Source organism: Pezoporus flaviventris, unplaced genomic scaffold (assembly GCF_033815535.1).
Source record: "Pezoporus flaviventris isolate CSIRO_AGI_PZ_B2104156 unplaced genomic scaffold, CSIRO_AGI_Pfla_v1 ptg000007l, whole genome shotgun sequence".
NCBI lineage: Eukaryota > Metazoa > Chordata > Aves > Psittaciformes > Psittacidae > Pezoporus > Pezoporus flaviventris.
In genome coordinates this window covers 73,760,470-73,773,626 of record NW_026892555.1, presented here as the reverse complement: position 1 = coordinate 73,773,626, position 13,157 = coordinate 73,760,470, and the positions used below count along the sequence as shown (strand labels likewise).

Sequence of the window (13,157 nt, the reverse complement as noted above, 5' to 3'; positions counted from 1 at the left end):
TTATACCATGAAACTTACCAAAATATTTTATGCATAGAATTTTGACTTAGGGAGACAAGTTCTTTTAAGATGTTTATTGCAGTTTTTGTTCTCTTCCACCACGTATCTCTTCAAAACATATCAAAATAGCCAAGAATTATTAGAAGTCAGTTGCTTCACAGATCACACAAAGCAGTCATTATAAACAGTGCATTTATCGTAAGGATTGGACATGCAGAAGCCCAGCAGTAAAAGCTACCTGTTGAGTGCTTGACTTGGTAGGCTAATTGCTCTGGTGTTTTGAAAATGAAAGTTATGGCTGAGTAATTAAAGCTAAATGACATTGTCGTAGCATTTGATAGAAAGGTAATAACCAGGACTTTATGCATATGAGGTGCAATCAGGTGTTTGTGTAATTGCAAAGCATGCTTTTAAAGTGAAATGAATACCTAAGAAATAAAGATCTGGGGCCAAATTCTTTTTTATAAAATGGTCTTGCTTCTTTAATTACAGCTTAGATATTCTGATTAATAAGAGAGAATTTGCCCCAAAACCTGTGTTATTCTTAATCCACATGCAGGATTGGTAAATTATTACTACTCTAAAGATGAACGTATAGGTAAAGAAGGCTAAGAACATTTAGCGAGAAAAAAATCTGATGCATAGAATGCATAGAGCTGTCATTCAGATAGGGCAAAATTGCAAGGAGGATCTGTGGCAGATCCCAACAGTTAGAAACTCTTAATAATAAACATTAACCATCTTGTGTTTTCTTTTTTTTTGTCTCAGTGCCTTGTTTAAATCTGTATGTTGCCTGAGAAATGCTACTCTTATCAGTTCTTTTAGTTTTTACCACTGAAGAATGATTAAAAAAAAGGCTTAGTGTACAAAGAATGATGGAAAAAGTAAAATTTGTCTGGAAGGTACAGCCGTAACCATAACTACTACAGCTAATCTATTTACTGTATGTCCAAAGGCTGCACTGAGTACTTACAGATAAGCCAGTGTGACTCAAGGACTACTCCATTACAAAAAGCACTTAAAATTGTGTAGTTGTCAAGGTACTGATGATGACCATGAGCACACTTGCTGGATATGTGCATAATGCTGGTTGTTTCTTTTTGCTGTCTGAGTTACTCTATTAGACACGTGCACCAAAGAGCCTGAATGCTTATAGAAACAGCTGGAAGTACCAAGAAAAAGTAATAGCTCTTATGTGATCATCTGCTACACTGCAGATCAATTCACAGAATCATCACCATTCACTTCAGCCTGTGGTGGTGCTGGAGATGCCAGCTTGCTGCTGAGACAAGGCTCTGTCCCTGAAACAGAATGTTTAGTCAGTCAGACAGAATTAAAAATAGGCAGCATGTAAAAGAGCACATGTAGAGGAGGCCGGTATCAGGGATATTATACTGGTATTTCTATTTTTCATGCATGTATTTTAAATATGAATATTTAGCACATCAGTTGCAACTTGGATGCTCTTCTGACGGCTTTTCCCTTGCGAGGTACCCTCAGAGAAAAATAAACATTGTTCTACAACATTGGTGGAATTTTTTGAATTCTTGGTTTATATAAACTTTTCCCCCTTTCTATGAAAAATCTCTTTTTGATGGCTATTATAATAAGTAGAAGGATGAAAAAGCTTGAGGCTGTTATGATTAGTCCCTCTTAAGACAAGACATTTTGTAATAAAGGTGTACTTTGGATGACCTGAAGTTTTATGCCAAAGAAAACTTCTGCATTCCACCTGATACAGGATATTGTCCTTCTTGTGTTTGTCCATTCTTACATCACCTCAGTCCATAGCAAAAATATTACATATACTAGATATCAAACATGCTTTCTGTTTTTATCATGGTGCCTTGACGAAGAGACCTGTCTCCATTTCATCTTTGCTAAACACTGTCTTTGAGATTTATTGAACTGCCACTGGGAGTAATGTCAACAGCTTCCTAAATGTTCCCATATCCAGAGGGCGTGTTTCTCGGAAGCACACTGGCTTTCTGGATGATCTTTCCATATTCCAATAGACTTTAATGTCCCTTCCCTGGATAAGGCAGGTGAGCTTAGTTATCCTAGAGGCATAAGAATTTTGCTCAAAACTTCCCACAGTTTCTATAAGTCTGTGCAAAATGACCCTAAAGGAGAAAGAAATTACTTGGCACCACCCACTCAAATTCCACCACTTACATTGAATTGCTAGGGTAAATGTCAGGGTTGGTAAGAATCAGGAACGTGTTGCACGTTCCTTCATACTGCACGCTCCTTCATACCCATAGAGAACTGGATTGACACCCGTAATGTGTGTTGGGAGGATCATGCCTGCTGTTAGTTATGATAGCTGTGACATATCTTCCCATAAAACTGAAGCTGGATTACTGTAATCTCTTTCTGTTCCTACATTATTATCGGTCTTCTGTTTGTTCATAAAATAGCAGTTTGATGAGACATAGATCTGAGCTCTTGTTCTATCTGTTCTTAGTGTTGTTCTCCTGAGAAGGTATTTGTGTTTGCACGTTTTTGGAGGTCTGAGTGGGACCTTCTGACTAAGATGAGAATTATTCTTCAATACTCTGTATTCTTGGTATTCCTGTGTGACTGGATTCCAGATGAAATTCATTTTACTGGAGTATAGAGTTCTAAAGTATTTCTCATCCAGTTAGATTGAAAATATCAGCCTATACTTCACATATACCCTGTGAATAGAGTTTCCACAAAGAGTCAAAATTTACCAGGCAGTCAGGGTTTTGCTGGACTGCACTGCACCAGCTACGAAGAAGGAGAAACATGACTGCTACTGCTGAACCCAGGACAGATGGCAAAGTATTTTTTTCTTGAAAACCTGTCCATTGTATCTCTGCATCTCGTCAAAAATCAAGAAAATGTGGTCACTTGTTTGGAGACTGACACTGGAGAAATACGTGTTTACTTAGTGGGACATTTTACCAACATTAGATCCTACTAATACTCCAGTTTAAGGCTTGCACAGGGACCTGTAAATTTACAAATGACAAATCATGTCTTACTCCCTGTCACACTGACAGCTACAGCATGTTCCAGTTAACAGTGAGAAATAAGAAAATTAAGATGGCAGCATATTTTCTTTGACAGCTTATATAGTCTGGAGCTTGCTTCTGTTTCACAGAATTACATAGCTTGAACAGGATGAACTTAGAGACCTTCTGTGAAAGATTTGTTAACAATGATTCCATCAGTAGAGGTGGAATGGGAATAGTAAGATAATAGGAAGTATTTCTTTTTAAGTAATCAAATTATTATTATTTCTGCCAAAATGGTGATGCAAGGTTTGGATTTGTCTTGGGTTTTAAACTATTTCCCATGTAAATAAATATGGCGGTTCTGGGGAGGGCTGGAGTATCTGAGTCAGTGCAGAAACTAGACAGAGACTTAAAAGGAAAAGCAGTCATGGGAATTTGGTATACTCACCTCTTGGTTGCAGAAGCAGCAGGAGCATAAGAAGGATGATAAACAGAAGAACTGAATTTGACATCTCCTCCACACACAGCAAGGAAATACACTGTCTGTGCAAGATGCGTGCCTAGTGTGTCTGTATTACTTTGTATAGTGTCCTCGTATTCTTTGTTTGGCTAGAAATGAATGAGGCAGACAGCTCACAGCTCAGGGACTATAAGGTTGACATCGCTGTCTTGGTGAGGAGTTTCTGGTGAACCTGGAAAGGAACTGACAGGCTTCCAGCCTCTGTATGCTCTGGAGAGTCAAGGTCACATGGTAGAGCGAAGGAGAAACTGCCTCAATGAAAAGATCGTGAAGAATTTCTCTCCCTGTTTCTGCTAATGTGTAAGTCTATATAATTTGAAAGCTTGCACACAGTATGTGTAACTGCAGAAATGAAGAAGCCTGGACACATTACGTCAGTACAGACTGTTGCATCTAGTTCTGATGAAAAAGATTCAGTAATATTTCCTTTTTTAGATATATATGTAGCGGTGCCAGGAAAGCGGGTGCGCTAAGAACAATGCCTCAGCACCTTCCTATTGTAATTTGTGCAGTTATTCTTTTAGGGCTGGATACAAGTATCTTCCTGGAGGTGGGAGAGTAGAATTTCAAATGAAAGAAGTCCTCTGATCCCCCTTTTCTGCCCACCCCACGATGCACTTTTCACATCAATGATTTTGCTTTTTCTATATTTGCCGCCCTTCCAGAATTTCACATGAAGTTACTGCCTTTTGTAAGGGGATAGCCTACTAAAAATAAACTGTAGGCAGAGTCCCCAGCCCTGCAAATATGGGGTGTGGGCACTGTTTTGGGAAAACCATGCGCTGTAATTTTACCTACTGACTTCTGTCATCCAAAGGGAAGTTGGAAGGTTTCCACCACTTCAAAGGGAGAGCCAATGAAAGACTTTTTCCAGTTGATGCTTTTCAGACCCCAGTTCTGTATGACAGAAGAGGGTTTCCACATGAACTGGACGAAAAGCCCTCATCTGCTGCTCTTAAGCATCAGAGAAGGGGGAAGGAGGTGCAGAGTTCAGGGACCAGAAGGCAACACAAAACTTGTGTTGCCATTATGAAGGGCACACCTCTGGTGTGTAATAATATGTGGTGAACCTGGGAGTCTCAAGGAGAACGGAAAGCATGGATTTGTTCATGCTTTCATGCTAGGAAACAAAGGAATTCATTCTAGTGCTCCAGGGCTGGTTTTTGTCAGGCTGGCTGCAGAGGTGAAAGGAATGGTACTGAATTAATTGAAGCAGTTTGTGTGTGGAGAGCAGAACTAATTAGAACTTTGTAGGGATGCAAGTATAGATGGAAAATCATGTGTGTTTAGGGAGCAGAATCAATTAGGAACCTGCATTGGAAAGACTGGGGAATTGTCCAGTTGTAAGATTACTTGATTAGGAAAACTCTTTGGTGCTTTGGGGGAATGGAAATTCTGGTTTTTAGATTGTAGGGAGGCCAAACAGGTTGAAGTAGATAGAGAAAAAAAAAAAAAGAACTGAAAGGGAACCTATCCTTTTGTCGTCTCACCTGCCTCCATCTCAAATTCATTCTCCCCTCCAAGGTTTCTCATCTTTATTCCATCCTTAATGCAAAGGCATATGAAAATGACATAAGCAATGGGCTGATGCCAGAGGGTTGTCTTCCCCTACTGAAGGGGGCTATATGAAAAGTTTCACCCCGTTCCTGAGGTTGCTATTTTAACCACTTCCAAATCAAAATTGCTGTGCAAATCTGAATGTGTCAGGGAGATTTGATGGTAGCAAGTATAGATTCTGTTTATGTATGCTCTTCCATATATATTTGTTTCTTTATATAGCAGTATTTTGAACTTTATGACACATGTTATGCAGTAAATTTGTTTTAATTGTGTTTTATCAATGTGTTGACAAGGCCCTCTGGCCCTCTCTGAGGAGCACAGTTACTATAATAGGCTGAGGTTTTAAATTTTGCAATGTAAAACAACCTGTAAGTAACTACGTAAAGAGAAGATTGAGGATTAATGTTCTCTCAAAATGAGAGAGAAAAGGAAACACTCTTGTCAAATGAGAAGCAAGCAACACCAGGTGGTTTACGTTATGCGTTGATAGTATTTTTATCTCAGGTTAAGAGCCCTAACTACTGGGCTCTACTCAAATCCCAGGAGATTTCCTTGGTAAAACCCCTAGACTTTTTAAGCCTGATTTATATGTACATATGCACATTTTAAATACACTTTTTCGCTACTTAAAAGGAAAAATAAAAAAAAAAGAAAGAAAAAGAAAAACGATGAGCCTTACTCCAGATTTTAGCAGCCTGTGAGCCTCACTGCTCAGGTAGGCACATGCTGCTTGGCCTCTCTGCCCCTTCCTGTGGAGTATCTGATGACTTCCATTTGTTCCCCTCCCTGTTACATTTCCTGAGCTCATTCACAGCTGTCTTCATTATTCACAGCTCTGAACTGATGAAAACAGAACAGAAAACAAGCATTTTATCTGAATGTTAATGGTGAGAAGGTTTCAGGAGGGGAGGCGGGCAGGGGAGCTGTGGAGGTGGTGACCCTTGCTGTTGCCTTGCAGGAATGTCAGCTCTGCTGGAGAGGAGGCTCGCAGAAGAATGAGAGAGTGTGATGGCCTGACGGATGCGTTGCTGTATGTGATCCAGTCTGCTCTGGGGAGCAGTGAAATTGATAGTAAGGTTTGTCATCTTTATCTTTTCAAGTGCAAGGGATCCAGGTATTCAGGGTACATCAGGACTATAAAGTGACAGGTTGTTTTATAAAAAAATGTGTTGTGAGGGAGATGCTTTAGCAAAGCATAATTCAGCCAATCATTTTCTTTTCCTTCTGTTGAGCTGTGTTTTTTTGTGTGCTAAATACTGGATTTGTGTCTGCCTGTAGCGTGCACAGGTAAGCATGTCATCCTCTCAGTTCTAAGGGAGAATAGAGGCTACTTATTTAAGAAGAGCAAATATGTCATATTCCATGTAAAGTTCCTCATGTTGCTCTGCCAGGTTCACCTTAAAATGGATTTTTCAGTACAGAGTATGAGACAGAGCTAGTAACAGTGATGTCGGCTTACAGAGCAAACCAACTAACAGTTAATGGCCTGTTTGGCATTGCAACCAACATTTTTTTTTAGGAGGATTAATTAATGCCTTCAGTAACAACTGTTTTAAGATGTATTTTTGTGTCAACTTTATTTCTCTGAAAGTACTAGGATATGGACAGGCTTTTCCAAAGGTAAAAGGTACTGCCTAATGAAAAAGACTTCAAGCATTTACAACTGAAGGTTTGTAATTCACTAAAGTATTCCAGAAAAAGAAGGAAAAGGCTAGCTTCAAATACCTTTTACTTTCAGTATATGGTGTTAAATTAATTGCCATTGCTGCAGCAGAGCAACCTTGGTCCATTTGAAAACCCCTAAGAATCAGAGATTTCAGTTTCAATGGAGAGCAGCCTTTTATGCAGCAGTTTTAAAGCCTACTGGGTTTGTATTTCCACGTGATCCTTCACAGATAGTTGCCCATGGACCTCTGTGAGTTATATAGATTGGAGAGTGATACTCTCGAGAACTCTCTGATCATTAGCTTGAGCCAAATATGTGAAATTTGCCTATGAATTTAGCGGACAGAGAGGGGAATTACAGGAGGTTTGTACTGTGTGGTGCTGGACTGTTTTGCTATTAAAAAGGCTAAATAAGGAGCACAGTAAGCTTCCTGTTTTGCTGCCTGTTGTTAAACTATTCCGTTTATATTCGTATCTGAAATGACTTGGAAAAACTACAGGCTAAGACATATATGAAGGAAAAAATGAAGAAATGTGAGAAATTATTCTGCCTGCCCTATTAGTTTTTACATCCTGTCTAAATTAGAATGTAATTTAAGTAAAATATTTAACTCCATATCACTTGCTATTTAGTTTCAAAAACTGTGCTATTTTAACAAAACAATTGAACTTTGTTGTAAAGTTATAAATGTTGTTTTCTGAATAATATGACAATTGCCCTGTTAGGTAATTTTGTTGTACTAACAGCTGAAATGCTGAAAAACTAGTCTCTGCTCCCGACGGCTCTGAAAGAGGATGACAGACTTGCAAGCACATGCAGAGCCATCGTTAAAAACTTCACCAACATGAGGAATGACAAGAGTGCATAAATTATAGCAGCGTTACAAGCATCTTAGCAGCATTGTTTCTTGTTAATACGTAGTAAGAAAAAGCTATGCTAATTCAAGTTAAAGTGTTAAAAATTAGACTTAGACATGGTTACCTGACAGTTGCTGGTCATAATTTTAATTTAACCTATTAAGGTCGAAAGACTAGTGAACTTGTATTTAGTCCCCTTATGATGAAACTGATAAAGGAATAAGGAATACAAGGACCCTGGAAAGTTCAAAGGCATAAGTCAAGAAGGAGTAAAGTCTGCCCAACTGCATGGTTAGAACCTTCACCTTAGTGAAGAAGGTGTTGGTTGCATTTGAGCCTTGAAAGTTTGCCTGTTGGTTTTCAGTTTGAGGTAATGTCCTTGCAGTGGACTCTACTGATTTGTTTTCAACATAATGAGAATTAAGTATGAAAACTATTATTTGTAAAAAGGGGAATTAAAATTTACAGCCCTAATTGACAAACACAGAGCTTCAACTTTGGTGCACTATTGCTGTGCAAAAGTAAATGTTAGCAAGAGTGAATAAAATTCATGTATGGAAGAGTAAAAGAGGCATCACACTTTTTAAAAAAGTACATAGTCATTGTGAGGTCTGCAAAGCTTTCAGGTATGAAAGATGTACTAAGAACACTTTCTACACACACATTTCTACATGTGTTTTTGTATTTGGCTGGAGGTGTCAAATTAGTACAAGTGTATTGTAAAATTTCACCTGTTTTAAAAAATAAAATAGTCCTGCATAGATGAGTCAGTCTCAGTATCATCTCTGGAACTTAATGTCATTGCAAAAACTATGTGCCAACTGCATACCTGGCATAAGCTCACACAGTATATGAAGCTCCATCTGTTTACCTCACTGGTGAATATGGCAGAGTAAGACAGAGCTGAAAGCCTCACAGTCATTCTGTTCTGGGTTAATGGAGCTGGGATGTAGTGACCATGGCTTTTTATCTCCAGGAAGCATTAAGAATTGCTGAAATAAATACAGATGGATACAGGTGATTTTGTTAACCATGTTTTCCCTGCCTCCACAAAATTAAGCTCATACCCTTCTTATTAGGTATAGCAAAACAAATTGAACAAACTAAATGGGGAAGCTTCAGATCACAGTATCACAGTATGCTAGAGATTGGAAGGGACCTCAAAAGATCATCTAGTCCAATCCCCCTGCCGGAGCAGGAACACCTAGATAATGTTACACAGGAATGTGTCCAGGCAAGTTTTGAATGTCTCCAGGGAAGGAGGCTCCACAACCTCCCTGGGTAGCCTGTTCCAGTGTTCTGTCACCCTCACTGAGAAGAAGTTTCTTCTCAAGTTTAAGTGGAACCTCTTGTGTTCCAGTTTGTACCCATTACCCCTTGTCCTATCATTGTTTGCCACTGAGTAGAGCCTGGCTCCATCCTCGTGACACTCCCCCTTTATATACTTACAGACACTTATAAGGTCACCCCTCAGTCTCCTCTTCTCCAAACTATAGAGACCCAGCTCCCTCAGTCTTCCCTCATAAGGGAGATGCTCCACTCCCTTAATCATCGTAGTTGCCCTGTGCTGGACTCTCTCCAGCAGCTCCCTGTCCTTCTTGAACTGAGGGGCCCAGAACTGGACACAATATTCCAGATGCGGTCTCACCAGGGCAGAGTAGAGGGGAAGGAGGACCTCTCTTAACCTACTAACCACCCCCCTTCTAATACACCCCAGGATGCCATTGGCCTTCTTGGCCCCAAGGGCACAGCCTTGGCTCATGGTCATCCTGTCGTCCACTAGGACCCCCAGGTCCCTCTCCCCTACACTGCTCTCTAACAGGTCGTTCCCCAACCTATACTGGAACCTGGGGTTGTTCCTGCCCAGATGCAGGACTCTACACTTTCCCTTGTTATATTTCATCAAGTTACTCCCTGCCCAACTCTCCAGCCTGTCCAGGTCTTGCTGGATGGCAGCACAGCCTTCTGGCGTATCCGCCACTCCTCCCAGCTTAGTGTCATCAGCAAACTTGCTGATAGTACACTCAATTCCCTCATCTAAATCATTGATGAATATATTAAATAATACCGGTCCCAGTACTGACCCTTGAGGCACTCCACTAGTTACAGACCTCCAACTAGACTCCGCCCCATAGACTACAGCTCTCTGGCTTCTCTCCTTCAGCCAGTTCACTGTCCACCTCACTACCTGATCATCCAGACCACACTTCCTCAATTTAGCTGTGAGGATGCTGTGGGAGACTGTGTCAAATGCTTTGCTGAAGTCAAGGTAGACCACATCCACCGCTCTGCCATCATCCATCCACCGTGTTATTTCCTCATAAAAGGCTAAGAGATTGGTCAAACATGATTTCCCCTTGGTGAAGCCATGTTGACTGCCCCTCATAACCTTCTTATCCTTGATATGCCTTAAGATGGCACCAAGGATAAGGTGTTCCATCACTTTCCCAGGGATGGAGGTGAGGCTGACCGGTCTATAGTTACCCGGGTCCTCCTTCTTGCCCTTTTTGAAGACTGGAGTGACATTTGCTTTCCTCCAGTCCTCAGGCACCTCTCCCGTTTCCCAAGACTTGGTAAAGATGATGGACAGTGGTCTAGCAATGACTTCCGCCAGTTCCCTCAGCACCCGCGGGTACATCCCATCTGGACCCATGGATTTATGGATGTCCAGATTGCTCAACTGGTCTCTAACCCATTCCTCATCGACTAAGGCAAACTGCTCCGTCGACCTGACTTCATCTAAGGTCTCAGGGGTACAGGGCTCTTCAGGACTGCCTGCAGCAGAGTAGACGGAGACAAAGAAGGCATTCAGTAACTCTGCCATCTCTGTATCTTCTGTCACCAGGGCACCCATCCCGTTCATCAGTGGGCCTACATTGCCTCTGGTGTTAGTTTTGTCTGCCATGTATTTGAAAAAGCTCTTTTTGCTGTCCTTGACCCTTCTCGCCAGGTTTAATTCTAAGGAGGCCTTAGTCCTCCTAGCTGCCTTCCTACATCCTCTAGCAGCAGCCTTCTATTCCTCCCAAGTGAAGTATATTCCTCCCAAGATAAGTATAAACTGAGCTTATTTTAGACTTGCAGAAATTCTATTGAATTATCAGTGAATTTTCCTCCACTGGGTTTCACTCCATTTCTGAATTCCTGCCAGTGTCTTCTACAGAAGGCACAACCTGTTAGGGGAGCAAATAGATGAGAAGGAAAGGCTGCCCACAAGGTATCTGCGGCCTGGCTAGAAGCAGTAAAAGCAGGAGGACTGACATATCTAGTCTTATCCCTGGAAATCAAGAAGCATCGTATGGTCATGCTACAGGTACTTGTGAAACAGAACTCGGATCCAATTTTTCTGTTGATTTCTGCATTTTTGTGTTTTCTGGCATAGAATTAGTGCCAGAAAAGAAAACACAAACCAAACCCAGAACCTGTTGCCACTTTCTGTTTGGAGCGTTTTCTGTTCATTGAGGTGGGATTTTGCTGGCATTCTCTGTGTGTTCAGGGTCTCTTGATGGCTTTATACCTCGGCTTCGGTTTCATGTAGGACTCCAGTATGAAATTGAGAATGACAGTAAAAAAACTCCTGGTAAAATACTGTCCAGACTACTGATTTGTTTCCATAAAAATTTCGAAATCTCTTAAGCTGTGGTTATCTAGGGAGCGCTCAGAAATGAGCAGATAAGAATTGTGCTGGGTAAATTTATGTGCAAAGATCGATGATGTTTCTTCTGCTTTGTGTACAGAGTGAGTAAGGGAAGGATTTTAACTTTTTTCTGGTGTGGTTTTTTGTGTTTTGTTTTTTTTTTTTTTTGTTTGGTTGGTTTTTGTTTGTTCTTTTGTCATACTTTTCAGACCGTGGAAAACTGTGTGTGCATTTTGAGGAACCTCTCATACAGGCTAGCTGCAGAAACATCTCAGGGACAGCAGATGGGAACAGATGAACTTGATGGATTACTCTGTGGTGATGCCAATGGAAAAGACACAGAGAGTTCAGGGTGCTGGGGAAAGAAGAAGAAGAAAAAGAAATCACAAGATCAGGTAATGGAAGTTACTTGCAGCTGTGTTGCAAGTACTTGAAGTGCCCATCATTTAAAATATATATATAATTAATGCACTGTATTAGAAATCACATGATGCATAATATACAAAACTCTTGCCTTTGTTAATTAGTTGTGAGCTTAAAGCACAAATTGCTATGGAATAATGGAGTATGTTTGCCTGAGAAAGTTGCACATTACATGGTGGCACCAGGAAACTGTTGTCATGGGTACGCTGCCTTAAATACTGTAAAATGCTCAGTCTGTAAAAGGAAGCTGTTTATCATGAGCAGTGTAAGTCTTAATATTGAAATGTAATCTGCATATACTTTACACTGTACTTCCACATAGTGTGTGGAGAGAGGCCTTGGTACATACAAACATCAGGTTTATATTCGCATGCTTACTTCAAAGTTACTTTTGTACTATCTCTCTACATGTTGGGAGAAAACTGTACAGGATTGAATCGAGCAATGTGAGTAAATGTTTAGATATATCAGAATATGCATGCTTTTTTGTGTCATTATCAAAAAAAGATTGAGAAGTAAAGTTGTGATTGTTTCCTCAAGTTATTAAAGGTGCTGCAGATTTTATTTTAGGTGGGTTGATTTTCAAGGTGTATTTAACTCCTTGTTTTTCCATTAATGACTTAAAATTTGGGGATGATGATGATGATATCGCAGAGAAAGACATTTTCCTATCAGTGCACACACTAAATAGCAATAGGAATGGCTGCTGATTTAAGACCTTTTTCAAACAACCTGTGCTGGCAGCAGATAGTTCTCCATCTCTTCCTAGACTTAGTCTTTTCTATTGCCATTTATTTCTGTTTCAGATTGTTCAAAGAAAATACTTATTTGAATAAGCAGTGCACTGGGTATGTGAATAGATGGTGTAAACCAGTATTGAAAATATCCCTGAGTTCATAAAGGCAAATTGTGGTAATGTGGAAAAGTTATAGAACATTAATGAGCTAAGATTCAAGTGCTGGAAAACACAGCACTTGTGACTAGTAAGACTTTCATTTTCACCTACTTTTTTAGTTAAACACTGTAGTCATTGGAAAAGCTGGATTTATTATGGCCGTTTGCTGGTATTCCTGTATTGGGCTACAGTGAGATAAAAGGTGACAAAGCAAATTAATCTTACTCCATAAAGCAGTCATCATTCCTGTTCCCAAATTAACAGTTCCCACACACTACACTTGCAGTTGCTCAAAGTGCAGGAACAAAAATAGCATGTCTGGGTGTGAATGGGTCATACTGCAACTCTCAGTGCTGTTTGCCAACACATGCACACGTGTGGATACACGCTATATGAAGTCTTTTTAAATTCTTCCTTTTATATTCCTGTTGTGATTTCTGGATATCAGGTTCAAACTTCTAACTGTGTACTGCTGACTGTTGAAATGTTCCTGTCGGGCATCTCTGAACTTTAAAGATTCCCTATAAAGGATCTTTTTCCTCCTCCAGGCCAAAGAACTAATGTCTTCTCGCTGATTTCCTTTACAATATACGTGCTTCTGCCTGTTCCTAGATATCT

General features: G+C 40.3%; 1 protein-coding gene across 4 annotated transcripts in view; it reads left to right on the top strand.

Annotated features, from left to right (window-relative positions):
- Positions 1 to 13,157, top strand: part of CTNND2 (catenin delta 2) — a 645,610-nt gene that overhangs the window by 540,858 nt on the left and 91,595 nt on the right. For all 4 annotated transcript variants that reach the window (XM_061449215.1, XM_061449216.1, XM_061449218.1 and 1 more), the window contains 2 exons: positions 6,023 to 6,140; positions 11,431 to 11,616. In XM_061449215.1, the coding sequence (XP_061305199.1) occupies positions 6,023 to 6,140; positions 11,431 to 11,616 (304 nt within the window). The remainder of the gene's footprint in view (positions 1 to 6,022; positions 6,141 to 11,430; positions 11,617 to 13,157) is intronic.